At 43.8% G+C, this 18,394-nt stretch overlaps 1 protein-coding gene across 1 annotated transcript in view; it reads right to left on the bottom strand.

The window, feature by feature from the left end:
* Positions 1-18,394, bottom strand: part of TMTC1 (transmembrane O-mannosyltransferase targeting cadherins 1) — a gene marked incomplete at both ends in the record, with an annotated part of 144,531 nt that overhangs the window by 10,003 nt on the left and 116,134 nt on the right. Inside the window, 2 exons of the mRNA XM_082012675.1 lie at positions 4,853-4,961; positions 11,973-12,116. Of these exons, the coding sequence (XP_081868801.1) occupies positions 4,853-4,961; positions 11,973-12,116 (253 nt within the window). The remainder of the gene's footprint in view (positions 1-4,852; positions 4,962-11,972; positions 12,117-18,394) is intronic.

Below are 18,394 nucleotides of genomic sequence, written 5' to 3'. Positions count from 1 at the left end.
GTTTGTCATGGGCACGGTCTCTTCATGCAAGTTATTTTACTGTGCCACTTATGGCACTTCAGCCCCATTCTCACATACCCCAGTGAGAGGGAACCAGATCACGCTCCCTTCCCAGAAACTCCAGTGATGCTGTCCATACAACCCACTGCGTACTGCCTTGCATCACAGATACCCCAACAGCTGAGAATCACAGAATCATTAAGGTTGGAAAAGACCTTTAAGATCATCAAGTCCAGCCATCAACCCAACACCACCATGCCCAATAAAGCATGTCCTGAAGTGCCATGTCCACATGTTTTTTGAATACTTCCAGTGATGGTGACTCCACCACCTCCCTGAGCAGCCTGTTCTGATGTTTGACCACTCTCTCAAAAAAGAAATTTTTCCTGATATCCAGTCTAAACCTCCCCTGGCACAACTTGAGGCCATTTTCTCTCATCCTATTGCTAGTTACTTCGGAGAAGAGACCAAAGTTACTTGGGAGAAGAGACAACTGTGGGCTACAAGTAGACAGAAAACCAGGTCTGTAACTTTTAGCCATTTTGGACACTATTGCTTGGACAAAGAGGAATGCCCCAAACTCAAAAAAGAGGCCCCGTTTCTCCCTCCTGGAACAGACTTCATCCTTTGAGCTGAAGATGACAAAATTTCCACCCGTACCCCCTCTAGGAAGTGCACAATGTTAGGGTGTGATTCCGCAGCCTGCAGCCACGGGCAGCAGCACCTATTTGTAGGTCGGCCCCTACTGCAGTCACTAGGATGGGTGTGTGAGGCAGGAGCTGCACCGCCAGGTAGCCATATGCTGTGGCTGAGCATGAGAAGGTGTTAAAAGCTTCCAAGAAATCACTGAGGAAATTGTACTAACTATCTTTTTTCCCTACCACTTACTCAAATCACAAGAGTATGAACAATCTATACGTAGATGAATTATTGCTGGACTTACTAATGGCATTTGCTTTGGGCAGAAGGCCTCAGGACTCTATAATGGTTTTATCGCTCTGTTGACCTTACAATCGATGGTTCTAATTAATAATTTCAATTAATATTAAAACCAGGTATTACTGCGGAGGACTCATTTCCTATGCTTGCAGCAGACTCTTCATTGACAGGCTTATTCAAAACACAATTCTCATTCAGTAAGGTTCTTCTTTCAATTCATACATTGTACTTCTAGGTCCCTGCAGCTGATATTGATAATATTCAAATATTTTGAAATTACTTAAAAGGGAAAATAAAATAGCACATCTTTCAGTAACCCATATATATCACAGGTGAATTTTGCAGAGTGCCTGCCTCATTCACGGAATCACAGAATCACTAGGTTGGAAAGGACCTTCAAGATCATCAAGTCCAACCATTAATCCAGCACCACCATGTTCCCTAAACCATGTCCTGAAGTGCCACATCCACACCTTTTTTGAACACTTCCAGGGATGGTGACTCTACCACCTCCCTGGGCAGCCTGTTCGAATGCTTGACCACCCTCTCAGTGAAGAAATTTTTCCTAATATCCAATCTAAACCTCCCCTGGCGCAACTTGAGGCCATTTCCTCTCGTCCTATCGCTGGTTACTTGGGAGAAGAGACCAACACCCTCGTCGCCACAACCCCCTTTCAGGTAGCTGTAGAGAGCGATAACATCTCCCCTCAGCCTCTTCTTCTCCAGACTAAACAACCCCAGTTCCCTCAGCCACTCCTCATAAGACTTGTGCTTCAGACCCCTCACCAGCTTTGTTGCCCTTCTCTGGACACGCTCCAGCACCTCAGCATCCTTCTTGTAGTGAGAGGCCCAAAACTGAACACAGGATTCAAGCTGTGGCCTCACCAGTGCCGAGTACAGGGGCACAATCACTTCCTTACTCCTGCTGGCCACACTATTTCTGATACAGGCCAGGACGCTGTTGGCCTTCTTGGCCACCTGGGCACACTGCCGGCTCATGTTCAGCCGGCTGTCAACCAGCACCCCCAGGTCCTTTTCTGCCAGGTAGCTCTCCAGCCACTTCTCCCCAAGCCTGTAGCGTTGCATGGGGTTCTTGTGGCCGAAGTGCAGGACCCTGCACTTGGCCTTATTAAACCCATATCTGCCCATTGATCCAGCCTGCCCAGATCCCTCTGCAGAGCCCTCCTACCCTCCAGCAGACCAACACTCCCACCCAGCTTGGTGTCATCTGCAAACTTACTGGGAGCACTTGATCCCCTCATCCAGATCATCTATAAAGATATTGAACAAGACCAGCCCCAGAACCGAGCCCTGGGGAACACCGCTTGTGACCGGCCGCCAGTCGGATTTAACGCCATTCACCACAGCTCTCTGGTTGAGAACTCCAGCCAGTTCCTCACCCAGCAAAGAGTAAACCTGTCTAAGCCATGAGACACCAGTTTCTCCAGGACAATGCTGTAGGAGATGCTGTCAAAGGCTTTACTAAAGTCCAGGCAGACAACATCCACAGCCTTTCCCTCATCCACTAGGCAGGTCGCCTGGTCATAAAAGGAAATCAGGTTGGTCAAGCAGGACCTGCCTTTCATGAACCCGTGCTGGCTGGGCCTGATCCCTTGGTTGTCCTGTAGATGCCCTGTGAGCACCCTCAAGATGAACCGCTCCATGATCTTCCCTGGCACGGAGGTCAGGCTGACAGGCCTGTAGTTCCCAGCATCCTCCTTCCGGCCTTTCTTGCAGACGGGCGTCACATTGGCAAGCCTCCAGTCGTCTGGGACCTCTCCTGTTAACCAAGACTGCTGATAAATGATGGAGAGTGGCTTGGCAAGCTCCTCCGCCAGCTCTCTCAGTACTCTTGGGTGGATCCCATCAGGTCCCATAGACTTGTGGGTGTCCAGGCAGTTTAACATGTCCTTAACTGCTTCCTCCTGGATTATGGGTGGGTTATTGTGCTCTCCATTCCCATCTTCCAGCTCAGGGGGCTGAATACCCTGTGGATACCTGGACTGGCTATTAAAGACTGAGGCAAAGAAGGCATTGAGTACCTCAACCTTGTCCTCGTCCTTGGAGACAATGTTCCCCGCCATATCCAGTAGGGGATGGAGATTCTCCTTGCCTCTCTTTTTGTTGTTAATATATTTGTAGAAGCATTTTTTATTATCCTTTACAACTGTGGCCAGACTGAGCTCTAGCTGGGCTTTTGCCTTTCTAATTTTGTCCCTGCTTGACCTAACGAGATCCTTGTACCCTTCGTGAGTTGCCTGCCCCTTCTTCCAGAGGTGATAAACTCTCCTCTTTTCCCTGAGTCCCAGCAAAATCTCCCTGTTCAGCCAGGCCGGTCGCCTTCCCCGCCAGCTCTTCTTACAGCACATGGGGACCGCCTGCTCCTGCGCCTTTAAGATTTCCTTCTTGAAGGCTGTCCAGCTTTCCTGGACCCCTTTGTCCTTTAGGACTGTCTCCCAAGGGACTCCCTCAACCAGTGACCTGAACAGGCCAAAGTCTGCCCTCCGGAAGTCCATGGTAGCAGTTTTGCTGACCCCTCTCCTTACTCCGCTCACAATTGAGAATTCTATCATGTCGTGGTCGCTAAGCCCAAGACGGCCTCCGACCACCACATCTCTCACCAGTCCTTCTCTGTTTGTAAACAGCAGGTCCAGTAAGGCACTCCCCTGGTGGGCTCACTCACCAGCTGTGTCAGAAGCCTAACCCAGAACGAGACCTTTGCTTATAGTTTTGCTGAAATTTATCCACTTTTCTTACAGAAAGAAGATTTCACTAATCAGATTAATGGAAAATAGTGAAAGATTGTATTCCTTTGCTTTGTCTGTACTTGCATTTGGCAACCTTTTAAGAAAGCCTTAGCACTCTGTGTTATGGAACAGTTAGATCTGAAACTTGGGGGAGAAAAATCAGTTTTCAAAAGGCTGGAGCTGTGCAGTTATGAGGACCTTGCCACCCACGCTCATAGCCCCACACTTGGGCCACTGGTTGTGGCCGCAGCCCATGGGAGCTATGCCCAAAGCAGGCTCACAGCCTGCTGCAGGCTTGGAGAAAAGCAGGGCTTGGTGGTCTTGATGTGGGGACCCACACTTCAAGGGCTTCTTCTGAACTCAAGCATTTTGTGCCTCAATTTCCCTTTTCCTCCATGGGGACAATATTTCACTTCACAGAGACGTTGCAGAAATAACCTACCTAACTACAGAGAGTAGGGAGAGCCCCGAGTAATGAGCATGGGGAACAAGCACAAGAGGAAATTGAGTAATCCTGCCTCCAGAGCGTAGGCTGGGCCACGCGCAGTAAGGAAAGCCTGTGGGGCACATATTGAACAAGGAGGTTAAATAAAATAGTGAACAGCTGCTCATTAAGAGCAACATAAAGCTAGCGAGCCTTCCCACCCCCTGTTATGGGATCATCTACCACATTAACTATGGGCCGTATCCCAGCGCGTGCATGCAAGGGGCAGAATTTGGGCTGCAGAGGCCACCTGGTTTCTGACATTTCCTAGCTTCGGAGTGATTCAAATCTCAAGGTTCTCTACGTAGGCGTCTGTGTCTGAGGGGGAAGCGCTCGCCTGTTCTGCTGTCACAACATTCAAGGTGCGATGGATTAAGACTTTGCCACAGACGTGGGGAGCTGCAGAGCGGGTATTTACTCACAACTTCAACAGTGATTTAGTTCAGAGCCGCATCATGTGGGTGTAATTACTCACTGCAAAGGAGTTGCCTCCTATCCTGAAAAAGTCATCTCTAAAGCAGCCTGAGAGCTCTCTGCAGACAGCCGCGGACCCATGCCTGCCAGCGCACGTGTGCGAGGCGAGGGTGCTCCCAAGCACTGTGAGGCGCAGGAGGTGTTGCGGCTGCCACAGCGGTGCATCCACACGCGCAGAAGGCACAAGAGCTTGAGCGATGCCCGTTACCTGTTCGGCTAGCAGCGAGGCCAGGCTTGAGTAAGCATCTGCGAACTCCGGGCCATACTTAATGGAGTCCCGCAGTAAGATTACAGCTTCCTCCTTCTTCCCTTGGGACCTGCAGCACAGGGAAGGAGGGGAAAAAAGAAAGAAAAGTTCCTGTAAGCATGTGTTTAGGTCACCCCACTGATCTAACTACTTCAGAGAGACATGAAAGTCCCCAGCTTGACCTTTTCAACCAAGACTAAATGATTCACTCACACCTCCTCTCCATAGCGTGCATACCCAGCATCTCCTCAGCCCACCGCTGTTTCCATACGTTATTCTCAGGAGTTGGGAGAACATAGGCTTTAATGAATCTGCCATTTGGTGTGCTGTTCTGTTGACTGTCGTACTGAGCACTACACAATGATCCAGTGAAGACAAAACACTCCCAAAATAGTGCATTCCTCAGCCCTGCACACTGAAGAGCAAAAGTATTTTATTTTGGCTATCAGGCAATCAGTACCAGCCACATGCTCTACCTGTTGAGTCACAACTATTAGATTTGGTAAACTTCTCCAGTCGTACTTACATGTCCTCTCAGTACTTCTCTTTATGGCAAATACATCAAATTCTGCCTCATCCATCCTATCAGGAGTTAAAGATACATGAAGGACAAGATAGCAAAAGTGTCCCCAGGTATGAAGTACTGCACAAGAACCTCCCAGAGATGTCCTTGGGAAGTCGCGTGCCTTATGGGAAGGAACGCTGTCAGGGTAACATCAGATTTGCAGTCAGATTCTGGAGGTATGGTCCCAGTCATGTCACTGAGGCACTGACTGACCTGGGAATAGGACATTTGCTCTTACCAACCCTGCTTTCACATCAGTAGATTTGAGACACCGAAACTTCTGCATTTCCTTAAAAAAACCCCACAGAGTCTTTGCATGTTCCTAGACGAGTGCTGTTATAGATCCACTTACAACTTAGCTAAATTACTACTTTGAAATCAAAATATTGCTAAGTTAAATCTGCCTGGGATCTCTAAATGATTCCTTAGGAAGTCGATCATGAGGCTAGAGGAGTCTGTTCTTCAGATCCTAAGGATTATGAACAGAGGTACTGAGAGGTGACTATGCTGATGAGCTAGGCAATGCTCCAGCATTGCCCTGCATTTATTGCCATGGAAAACAAAAAGGTTTCCTGAACAAAAATCTAAGGACGCTTGTTTATTTGAGCTACAATTTCTCCAGTATTGCTCTGTATTTCTTTCCTTGGAAAAATGAGAAGGTTTCCTGAACAAATGTCTAAGGATGTTTAGCTGTACTGGAACAACGTTTTTCTTGTGTTGGGTGTACACAGAATATGAATAGCATGGCTTACAGAAAGAAACAAAGGGCTCTGGGACACAGAAAATATGTGAACACCTTGCTGCTTTGGCCTTATATTTCATCTGAGTGACATGGTCAAGTAACCAGATCCTGTTTATAAGGTGCAAATTTCAGCTGATAATATATGTGGCTTTGCAGATTTTTTCCCATTCTAATTGTGTAACTGGAAGAATATTTTGCCTGTGCATTAAGCTAAGTAAAACCAGTTGTGCTAGTCTTTTTCTTCTTCCAGCGGTGTTCCATATAAATTACACGAATGAAGCAAAACCAAATAAAGAACCACTTTTGTCCTACACTAATTAAAGACTAGCTAGCTTGTCAATTTATAAAACTTTTGGATCCCTTGGCTGGAGTTTCATGACACATTTTTATAAATCAGAAACAGATGACTGCTTTATAAAGGTATTGATGTTTGGCAAAAGAATGTAGGAAATGCCAGCTACAGAAATAAAAGGATTAAGTGATCCACTCAGCAGCAGTAAAAGTTCCCATTAACTACAAGCATGCACTCTGAACATGGGGCAGCCCTCTTAATTACTCTTTCTTTCAAAATGGCCTTTTCTTTTTTTCACTTGATCCAAGAACAATGTTTGTCTCCTGAAAATGGAGGTAGAGAGGGAAAGATTATGGCATCTTTTTATGTGACAGACTGAATTACATTAAAAGAAGCAGATCCAGTAGTTTCTCAGAGGGCTCAGGCCTGCAAGATACCAAGTGCTGTGGCCAAGCACTTAAACGCATACTTAACTTTTATGTATGCAAGTTGAAAATTAATTACTGGTTGAAGTGCTTTCCTGGATCAAGGCCAACGCTTTGCAGGATCAAGGCCGTCGCTTACATAAATCTCATGCAATTTGGGAGAGCACAGAGCATTGGAAGAACAGCCCAATACACTAATTTACTGTAAACTAGGGATCTGGAGCAGGAAAAGCTAGGTAATGTATACCTTCGCTATGACAGAGAGAGGAACAAATTCAACTGACATGAGGAGTCTGTGATCACTTAATCCAATTTTTCCCCAAATTACCTTGCCTTACAATGCCCTCTCCTGACTCCCTCTTCCACTCGAGCCCCCACCCCACCCTACCCTCTACAATCAGCATGTCCGAGCCAAGAGCAAGGAACAGCTCTTTCCACCAGGAGCATCTCTTCCATATTTTTGCAAGTGGCCTGCAGTTGGAGAAGCATCAGCTTAAACCACCTTGCAGAAGTCTGATGATGCACGGGGCTGTGTGTGGGCTGTTAGCACTGGAGCAAATTTCATTAGCAACAGGAAGAGTAACCTAGGAATTAGTGCTCTAGAAGACTTTCTAACTTTCAAGATCTGTTTTATTTTGTGAAGTTAGTTTGACTGCATTAAAGCCAGAAACACAGAACTCAACAAGGGCTCCACAACTGTTCTGAACATCTCATCTTTGATTCGCACCATAATCCAAGGGGAGCTTGCAGCATCTAACTCCAGCTGTCTGAAAGGAAGCCTCTAAGCCTGTTCGACTTGTTGGTTTAAAACTGATTCAGGTCATTTAGATGCACTCGTTTGCCATTCATCTATACTATGTGGATGACACTGACGCGGGGAGCGGGCAATACACTGAAAGGCAGGGCTGCTTTTAAGAGGGACCATGCCTCATAAAGTTCAACAAAAGTAAATGCAAGTCCTGCACCTGGAGTGGGATAACCCCACACACAAGCACAGGTGAGGGATGACTGGGGTCCTGGTAGACAACAAGTTGACCATGGGCCAGCAAGGTACCCTACATGGCAAAGGCAGACAACAGTGGGTCCAGGGAAGTGATCCTTCCTCTTTGTATGGTACTTGTGAGACCCCATCTGGAGCAATGGCTTGACCAAAAGATCTCCAGAGGTCCGTTCCAACCTAAGTTATATTTTAATCTACTGTAGATTTGACACTGCCAGAGGTGTTTTTTTTTAATAAACAGGCCACAATGTGTATGTGATACCAACAGATAACTAGAGCACTTCATGCAACGCACAGCATCCTAACCAGGGACCATCCAGAAAGCCAGCTGCAGTATCACTGAACATTATCACTCAGTTTGCTTCTTTGAATGGAAGGGAGGAATGTTTCACTCTCTAAAAGACCTTAAATCGCAATACATGTAATGTCTATCTGATGTTTTTCAGCATCTTCAGACAGTTACACAAGCCTGTGTCAGCATTCACATACATACATATCCAGAAGCCTGTATCAGAGAGGGCAGACCATCCTCCTTCCTCTGAATAGATGGGTTTGCTAAACTTGGACTAAATCACGGCAACAAATGCACAGGACACCTTGTGTGTTACTCTACATTCAGAAGAGAATCAGTCCTTTGAATAAACTCAGGATTTCAATGGACATTGTTTCTAGGCATTTCACTTTACCCTTGAAAATGCAGCCATAACACTCTCAAAAGCACGTAAGAGTTACAAGGCTTTTCTTCACATGAAATATTGTACTGAATATTGGAGTGCTTTAGGTATGGATAGATACAGTACTGCAAATAATAAGTTCTCTCCCATTCTTCCTGCAACAGAAAGCCGAGATAAATATTTACTTCAAATGTTCATAATATTTTATTTCTTGTCTCTTTACAGAATATCCCACAGGCTATAAATTTGTGAGTTATTCTGAATGACATTTATCTCAGTTTTTCTAGCTGTATCTCAACAAAACTGAATCTATATAGAGGAGTTCAATATTTGTATAATGGGAAACTTCAAAACAAAATACAAGAACGCAGCATCAGGCTACGCGTTGTCACTGATCATGGGCCACAAAAGCAGAGAAGGAGATTTCTCACTTTTAGGTACGCCATCTTTTGGGTCTATTTTAACTAAGAAATTGGTTGGCATTGTTTAATTATCTACTCTCCAATATTTACATTAGGCAAGAAAATGATGACATGCAACTTTATTTTAGGATATGTAAACAAAACCAGAGACTTATTCTGACATTACCCTGCAATGCTTCCTGAGAACATTCATCTTCTGGCACATAGCTGTCTTCATTATGTGCAAACAGAAAATGGAAACATCCTTTTTCATCTAGGACCTCTACAGAAAAAAGCCCTAAGAATTCCACCGTGTGGTCCTCAAAACAGATTTTTACTCAATTTGCAAGCAATGGATGCCTAAATAGACCTCTTATTTACAGGGAATAATGAGGGGCAGAGTCCCGCAAATGGGAATAGCAAACCCCTCCTTCCAAAATCCTGGAGTTCCCCTTTCTCAGCACTCCAGAGGAGGTAAAATCTAATATCCGCCATCAGATTTCCTCTCTGTGAGCAGGGGTGGGAATAGGGAACTTGCCAGAATTCAACTGGGAATTCCCCATGCCAGATGGTTTCGTTACATGTCCCAGTACAAGTATTGCTGTTATGGGACATGCTTTAAGTGTGGCACATCTGGCTCTTCCTGATGTGCACTGAAGCCTCTGCAAAGAGGACAGAAAATGGTTTTATGTCTTGACCATTTATCCTCTCTCTGCCATACATTTAAAAATCAAAACACTCTTCATAGCAATATCTGCCTGTTACATTCTGCAGATTTTCATTTATTACCTAGATTATACTAACATTTACTGTCTGCAGAATGCTGGTTGCCCAATATACATATATATGAGAGGAAAATTTTGAGACACAAGCAGAAAACATGAATGAAGTTGTAGGTGAGCGGAGCTTGAAATCTCTACCTCATTCCCATCAGGTCTTCTCACAAGTCACTTCATGCTCTAGCATGGCTGATGACCTCTGCAAAGTTGATGGATGATCCAGGAAACGTCCTGGCAAAGGGGTTTGGGTGAGTGTTTTAGGGGAGACATTCATGTAGGATCTGCCCGTGCAGCATCTGCTTTACATATGTGCTAATCCCTCCACCATGAACTCTACCTATTTTGAGCAGGTTTTTTAAAGCTGAATAGGGAGATGAGGACACCCAGTTTCCATTATAATTACTATTACTGGTGAGTCCAGATGCACTAGATTGTTTTGGAAGCCTAAAAAAAGTTTAGAAAATGGGAGCGAATGGGTGTGGGAAAAGGGCAGATGGAACCCGAGCGCTTTCTTTTAACAAGTTTAGCACAAGTACTTTAACATACCACAATATATGGCACCACAGGATGCAGAGCATGTACAAGGCCAACAGGACACACAATATCTTAATATCACATTAAGAAAAACATGACATATTGCACACAAAACAAACAGCAGTTCTAAAAGATTTTCCCACGTCTCCCTTGTGCTTTGTCAGGGCAACAAATCCAGTTTCTACTCATCTGCTGAGTCAAAAGACCCCATCAACAGGCCAGATTTAAGTGTTATTGACATGGGATGTCCTGGTGCTGCTTCTAGCTTTCGTTCTTTTGTACTAATATTTATATTATTTTTTTTAAATGACAGAGAATAATAACTAAGGCAAACATGATGGACTAAAAAGACAGTATGTATTTTTAAACACCATTGCCACCTAAGATTAATTTTAATCAACCAAATCTGATTAATAATACAAAGACCTTCCATTTGTCTTGCAATAAGACTTTCTTCACCATTTCCCTGTCTTATGAGCACTTCCAGTAAAGCACTCACCTGCCTTCTATTTAAGAGTTACTCATCTGCCATATTCTAACCCCAAACAATCAGGTTTTACTTGTCATATTATTCTGATAACTTCTCCACTACCAAACGGATCCTGCAGAACTTCTTAATACCCTGCCTATAAATCACACTCAAAGCAACATTTCAGAACCAGAAGGATCAAGTGTGTTTTGATGAGACAGTACCACTTTAAAACCAGTCCAACACTAAAGCCCAATCTGCTCTAAAAGATTTACCAGAGACGTATTACCAGCAAAGTACAGCTTATATCAGAAAAAATGCACTTTTACTGTCGTAGTTTATGCAGTTCTATCAGCAAATAACACGTTATCCTCACAAAAACAAGGTGTGTTTTTTCTGGTGCAAAATAGCAATGCAAGAATAGAGATATTTTCCTGTTTTTAAGTGCACCCCTAGCAGATCTTATCATACTGGCAAGGCTTCTTGTGTAGATCTAAGTTCAATCTTTAGATATGGTTTGTCAAATTAATTTACATGATTATGATCATCTGCTATTCTCCTTGCTAAAGGCTGACACTCTAAATAACAATAAGTGAAATTATGAGCTGATTAACTTGTTTTCTTGCTCAGCAGAGTAACCGTATAGGGATGTAAACCAGCTTTTCCCTCAAATCTAGACCCACACCTTCTGCAATGCGATGAACCTTCCGCTGCTCTGAGCATCTCAGAGTTAGGTGCTTATGCCTAAACTATGCATTGACCTTCCATACAGCTAATGAGGAGAAGTGAGAACTTGCAGAGAGGGGTTTGTTGTATCTGTGTTATTCATTAGATCTTAATCAGATGCCTGTCTTTAGAACAGCATGGCTTGCTTCACTGGAAAGGCTTACACCTCTCCACTGAGATGGGTATCTCAGATGACTAGCTGGGTTTAGGCACCTCATTTTTTGATGCCTGATTTGGAACAAGTGAGTTGGCTCCAACTGAAGCATAATTGCAAACAGCAACCTGAAGTGATGTGGCAGACAGCATAAGGACATCCAAACTTCGTGCTGGCACTCTCAGCCGGCAGCAAGAAATAATGCCATTCCTTCACCACTTGGCAGAAAAAACTACTTTGGTGACGTGGGTAGACAGAATGTGAATTTCTTTGGTGAAATTCTTTGAATTTCCTTGGTGACAGTTCTGCATTCAACTTACTTGAGAAGGTTGCCGAGATTGAAGAGAGCTCGATTGTGCTGAGGGTTCAGCTGAAGAGCCCGTCTGTAGTAGTCCTTTGCCTCCACCACATCTTTGGTCAATGTCCCTAAGTTGTTGAGAGCACTTGCGTGACGAGGGTACAGCCTAGGAAAAATGAAATATCAAGTTACAGACACTCAGTAATTGACAGAAAAAGCTGAGGTCACTAATGCTGCCACCACCTCTGTTGGGCACATGGTAAAGCGAAGGATGGCAGCTAGGAAACACTGTTTTCCCTTCATTTGCTGCAGGTCCTGATGGGATCCTAAGGAACCTTTTCAACTCCCAAAGAGATTGCAAATCAGATCTTCTCCTACAGTTCCCGTATGCCTCCAGGGCAAAAGGGAACACTGAACAGCTTTGAAAGCTATTTTACCCTCCAAGCAAAAGGCAAAGTGACTAAAGCTTGAACATTTTTATTCACAATGTTTTTCAAACAAGCAGGAACTGCTTTGTCAAAAACATGTTTCCAATGGAAATATATTTTGACATATACAGAAACCAACACAACACTGATTTAATCAGGTTTTTTCTTTTTTTAAATCAGTTTTTCACAATAAAAATGATAATGAAGTGCAAAATGAAAGTTGAAATCATCTTTTGAACAATGTTTTCAGGACCAAGCAAAATAATAAAAAAGAGCTGGAAACAGACTGCTTAACCATATGAATTTCCTAAGCTTCTAGCTGTATTTTTTTACAATTTTGTTCGGTTCTCCTTTTAACTGAACTGTTGATCTTTACATCCACCTGTTTCAGTTATAACTACCTATTGGGCCCAGTGCATCTCTGTTAAAATTCTTCATGAACTAAGCAGCACATAATGGTCCATTCAGCTGCTTAAATTCTCCAAGTTGTGCTCCTACATTAATATTTTTGTTTGTAGGTCTTTCACCAGAAAACTCCAGAGATAAAAGTGATCCAGGGCAAGGTTTAGCACCCAGGACCCTTTGTGTCATAGATGGGTGAAAACTGAGGTTCATTATGATAAAGAAATAAATCTATGACAGTAGCCCACAGAGGTCCCAGGCAAGCTGGGAGACCAGCTGTGTGAGAAGATCGGATGCTCTGGTATGAAATGGTGCACAGGTGTTTGCCCGCTGAATTCCTCCAGATGATCACTTCATTCGTGATACGGAGGAAGCGGACTAAGATGGTCAAGGCTTCGGTTTGAGAAGACCTCATCGCAAATCCTGTGGCCACAGCAGATTTTCTATTTGGGATGAGGACAAGTCAACTGATATCTGTTTGCCTTAGGTTCCTGTTCATGGGAAAGTGCTGTGGATAATGATGTTAAAAGTAGTTGGCTGTGATAGCCCAGGGTACAGCATGAGGAGGGACATTCAAAGGAAGTAGGGATTAAGACTCTATGATATAGTCTGACTCTAAAAGTTTGCAACTGTTTTTAATCTACGACTTTCCATGGTCGTATTTTTGCCTGGAGTTTTTCATTATGTCAGTTCAGCCCTGGGATTTTCTGTGCTTAAGTACCATGAATAATTTAGCATTTCTTCCATCGCTGCAACATTTGTATCAGTCACACTTTCGCTCCACCGCACGTAAGTGATTTTGGCAAGGTCTTACTTGGGGGTGAAACTATGGCACTGAGGGAACTCCAGGAGAAGTGGACATGCACCGGTAACAGATCCAGGATGCTTTCTACAATTACGTAAGAGAAGAGCTCAAAGTCCTTTTTCTACCCGACACCAAGCCTAGCAGACAAGGATTGCAAAGCCACATAGTTGAGATCGTTCAAGGATGCAGCCACATATGTTTTTTAAAACTTAGCCTATTGTAATGACAAAAAATAGATGTAGTGACCACCAGTCATAGTAACTAATGACTGCAGACTCTCTCAACATCCCTCCTGTAAAGATAAGCCTCAGAGAAGCATCCTGTCTCTCAGACGTAACCACTTCTCCTGCTGCAAGCCCTCCAGTGCATTGCCCAGTGTCTCCGATGACCCATGCTACCTGCATTTGCTGCTCAAGTGATTTTTGAAGAGTTCCCTAACTGATCTTCTTGCAGCGGAGCAAAGAGTAGGAAATTCATGGTGAGATTGCAGTTGGCATAGAAATAGTATCACTTTCCATCACAGAAGCTACCCAGTGAGCCTGAGGCATTTAGGGATGTGAGAGTCTGTCTGCGCTTGGAGAAGCATCAGCGAAGGACAAGACGGTGATGAGGGTATAATGTTGAGTCTTGACCTTGGTCCTAAAATCCACTGGTCATCAAGGCTAAGACTCCCAGCTGAAGCAGGCTGGGAGAAATGCTCTCCACAGCAACAGCAGGGGAGCAGTGAAAAGGACCAAGCTTGCTTGCTCTTCAGCACTTGGGATGCACTTGGGATGCAGCTCTCTGTGTGATACCTTCACTAGTATCTTGATCAAAGAATGTTGTATCTACCTCAGGGAAAATGACTGAGGGCTCAGCCTTGTTTCCCATTTCTTCCATGGGATTTTGACATTTTTTTGAACCAGAAGAGGTTTGGAACTTATGTTTTTTGAGGCTTTTTTTCCAGTTGGCTATAATAAAAAGCTGTGCACTACTTCTGTCAGTACTCACACATAGAAACAGCTCTAATATCTGACATGAAGTCGCTTGAGTTATGAGTGGGCAAAAGTATTTCAAACAATTCTTGGGAAAGTCAGAAATAGATTAACATTTTACAGCCCTAAACCTGATGGTTTTGCTCCCAAACTTTCAGAAATTAATTCTGTTCTTGGCCTCTAGTGCTCCCATGACATTTTAGGGCCAGGAGATTTGCTTGCACCAATTTAGAGAGGAATGAAAACTCAAGATTTAAAAAGAGAACGGATTTCACCTTTAAATTGCACAGTTCTGACCAGCAGCTCCATAAATACACTCTGAGCTCAGCACTAAAACCTCTCGACAGCAAATCACAGGATGCAAGCATGTCTCCCATGTATCCTGGACTCTATTTCTTGTGTTTTACATTTATTCATTAGATCTTATTGCCCTTTCCAAGAAACCTAAGTGAAAAACCAGAACCTCAGCGAGCACAAATTGTCAGCTTAAACCCACTTAGCATCTGGCCTGAAGAACTTCCAACATTTGCAATTTTACATACCTGAACAATCATTAAGAGTAAAATCTGAGCACAGTGAGATAAGGCAGTGGTGTTGAGCTTTGCCATTAGGGTTCAGTTCTTTATAGTTTTATTTGGAATATTACTTTACTACAGCAGTAGAGCAAGATACCACTCAACTGTGTTCAGCAAAGAGCATAACCAAGCCCTAAGAGGACGTCACTTCTAGCAAAGTAAGAGAGCCTGAACCCATGACCATCCACAGTGTTATACTGTGATCCCTATACATGATCCCTAATAGTTTCGCACCACCCTTAGATAGTTCCCAGGAGTGGTCCAGGGCTGACCCCAGACCAGGGTCTAGTCCCAAAAGCCAGCCTGGGGTCGGCTACTGTCTCTCAGAGGGTACAAAAACTTACCCAATACTTGCAGGTGAATTTATGCCAGTTGGCCTCAGGGCTAGAGAAAGGGGACCAGACCCCTTTTTATTCATTAATATGGACGTTGACTAAAGGACTAATGGCCTTATTCAGACTACCCTCTGCTCATGCACACCCACTGCTGCTAATAACAGCTTCCTGGGGATAAAAATGGAATAGAACAAAGTCTTGTGGCTGGATTTACAGAACAGCATAAAACTTGACCACAGGTGACTCATTAAAGCAACATTCACTCAAGAACTCCAAAATGTTTCTGCAAAACTTGCAGATACACCATTTGCAAACTCATTTGCTTTTTGCTGTATGTGATCTATTGCTTTAATGAATGGAGGCACATGTGCATTTTTCGCCCTCATTTTTATGTTATCGGGAAGTTTGTGCTGTTTTTCAAGACTTTTGTAACTGGTCCCAATGTCTACCTTGCTTATTTTGATTGTAAGCTCTGTGATGCAAAGATTGTCTCTTCCCTACATGTATTTATTTCTTGGAAGGGTCAGAAATGCATTACCAGGACAAGGAGGTCTCCAGTTAACCTGAAGTCTCTTCATGCTACAATAACGATAATACTAAGAACCCAGACCTTGTTTTACAACTAGTCGGGACACTCTGAGATGCAAGGAATCAATTGTTGGAACATATATACCTTGTTTTGCAACTTCTCTTAAGAAACAAAGCTTTCTATCTGGACACACATGGAGCTGTATTTTCCTTGCCACCACCATTGATAATGGTAACAGTCTGCAGGCAATATCCTTCTTGCTATGCATCTGATTAGGTCAAAATTCCTCTAGGCTTCACCTAATCAAATGCAAGTGCTGCATTATTTATGAAAGCAAGCTGAATTTCATTAAACTTACTCTACAAGAAGCAGTTCATGTAAAAAAATCAGCTTCTCCTTTCTTTTAGAAATCAGAATAATGTTCTTTAAAAAAACGACATTCACAGGTAATTATAATAGAAGTCTTGAAATGGCAAAATTACTTTAAAAAAAGAAACCAACCCATAAAAGTATATTTTAAATCATACTGGGATTTCATTTCTAAAGAGAAGACAAGTGGGATGTTTCCTTGTTCCAGAATGAATAATTCAAATGATTCCTCCAGTGCTGTATCTGCAATTGTCAGAATAAATTTAAGCAGCTTTCCCTTTAACTATTACAGGTATACACTGCACAAGAACTGTTAGTAACTATGCCCACTTCTTTTAGGCTAGCAGATTCCCTCTAAAACCACTGAACAAAAGCCTTATTGACTTGCAGAGTCAAGAGATTTCCAGTTTCACGAGAAGATACCAGGCAGAAAACATATATAGTCATCAAAACACTGATGACCATTTCTTTTGCTTTTTAATTTAATGCTATTACTACCCAAAACATTAGTTTAGAAAAAAAATTGAAGGGCAACATATGTTTGGCAACATATCTGAACTACAAGACAATTCCATAAAAAAAGAAAGGGAGGGAACTTGTTGTCATGGCTACAACCTATAATCCACCAAGAATTTTAATTATTTTAATTCAGATCGAGAGAGACCACTTAAACAACTGGCAAGCTCTGCTCGAAGTCCTGCTTTTAAACGGCCCTTGGTCTGGTGCCAGAGGTATTCAGGGGGCAAAAGGCATTAGCGTGACAACTCCCCACTTGCTCTGAAGAGCGTTACGTGGGTTTTGCACAGCCATCGCTGCGCAGGGGCAGGGAGCAAAAGGGGACGGGGCCAGGCTAACGCGCAATTAGCCCGGGGAACTGCCACAAACAGCACGGAAAGGGCTGCAACGCCGGCTCTCAGGGGCCTGGGCAGCCCCCCACAGCCACCACATGATAAAAGGGGTTACTGAAAGCAGTCCAGAGCCACCTCTCTGAGCTGGGACAGCCATGAGATGTCACGCACCAGGTTGACCCTCCCTGACACCCCAAGCCCAGTGCCCAGCACCTCACCACCCTCCAAGCTTCGATGATAAGCCTGTTAAAAGAGCATTCCCAGCGACTTGAGACATGACTCCTTAAAGCCATTGCAAAAGCTGTAAGCAACACTGGCCATCATTAACCTAACGGCCATGCCACGGCAGCAACAGCAGCAGCAGAAAGGAAAAAACTGCCTGTATCATCTTGCACGATATTTGAAGGGGCTCCAAGTATATTCATGTCTGCTAGAGAGAAAAATCAGCAACTGATTCGGCTAGGGAGATCTAGTGTGCTTGTTTTTTGTTAATAACTCTTTTGATTAAAGAATGCGTTTAAACATAGCACTCGCAGGGAACGCTCCACCTTTGAAGCAGCTGTGATTAATTACCACCGCTGCGCCGCCATGAGAAAACAGGTTGTGTTGCCTCTCTCGTGGTAAAAGGAGAATGGGGGCTGATGAGCCCTGGGATAGACCTCCTCTCACCGGTCCTCCATACCGCAGGATGCCTCCCTGTTACCCGGTCTCAGCTCTCCCGGTGCTTGCATGACCCTACCGCAACGCTCAGCATCCACCAGGCTCTCATCAGTCAGATTAAGTGTGTGGAGTCAGGTTTTAATTACCCAAGCCCAATTACTTGCTGGCAGCATGGCAACTTGTATTTAAGGCATGCTTTGCCCCATTCCAACACATACCGTAATATTTTATTGGCATCATTTTGCCAACAAAAGTAAGAATGTTACATGAATAATGTTTCATCTGTGCCAAATTTTTATACTGCCCATTTTATATTTACTCTGGTATACTATTTCAAGCCAACTTTCCAACTTTAATATTATACCACACTCATTTTCATGTATTTATGTAAGTTCTCAATAAAGCTCTATGTCAGGTTGAATTAAAACTTGACTTGATGTAATTGAGAGACCAGTCATCCTACGGGGAACAACCCTGCACTGGCAACAACTCAGGCCGTGGCTTCACAATAACATGGTA

Source organism: Phaethon aethereus, assembly GCF_964289735.1.
Source record: "Phaethon aethereus genome assembly, chromosome: 1".
Classification (NCBI taxonomy): Eukaryota; Metazoa; Chordata; class Aves; order Phaethontiformes; family Phaethontidae; genus Phaethon; species Phaethon aethereus.
This window is presented reverse-complemented; position numbering and strand designations above follow the sequence as displayed.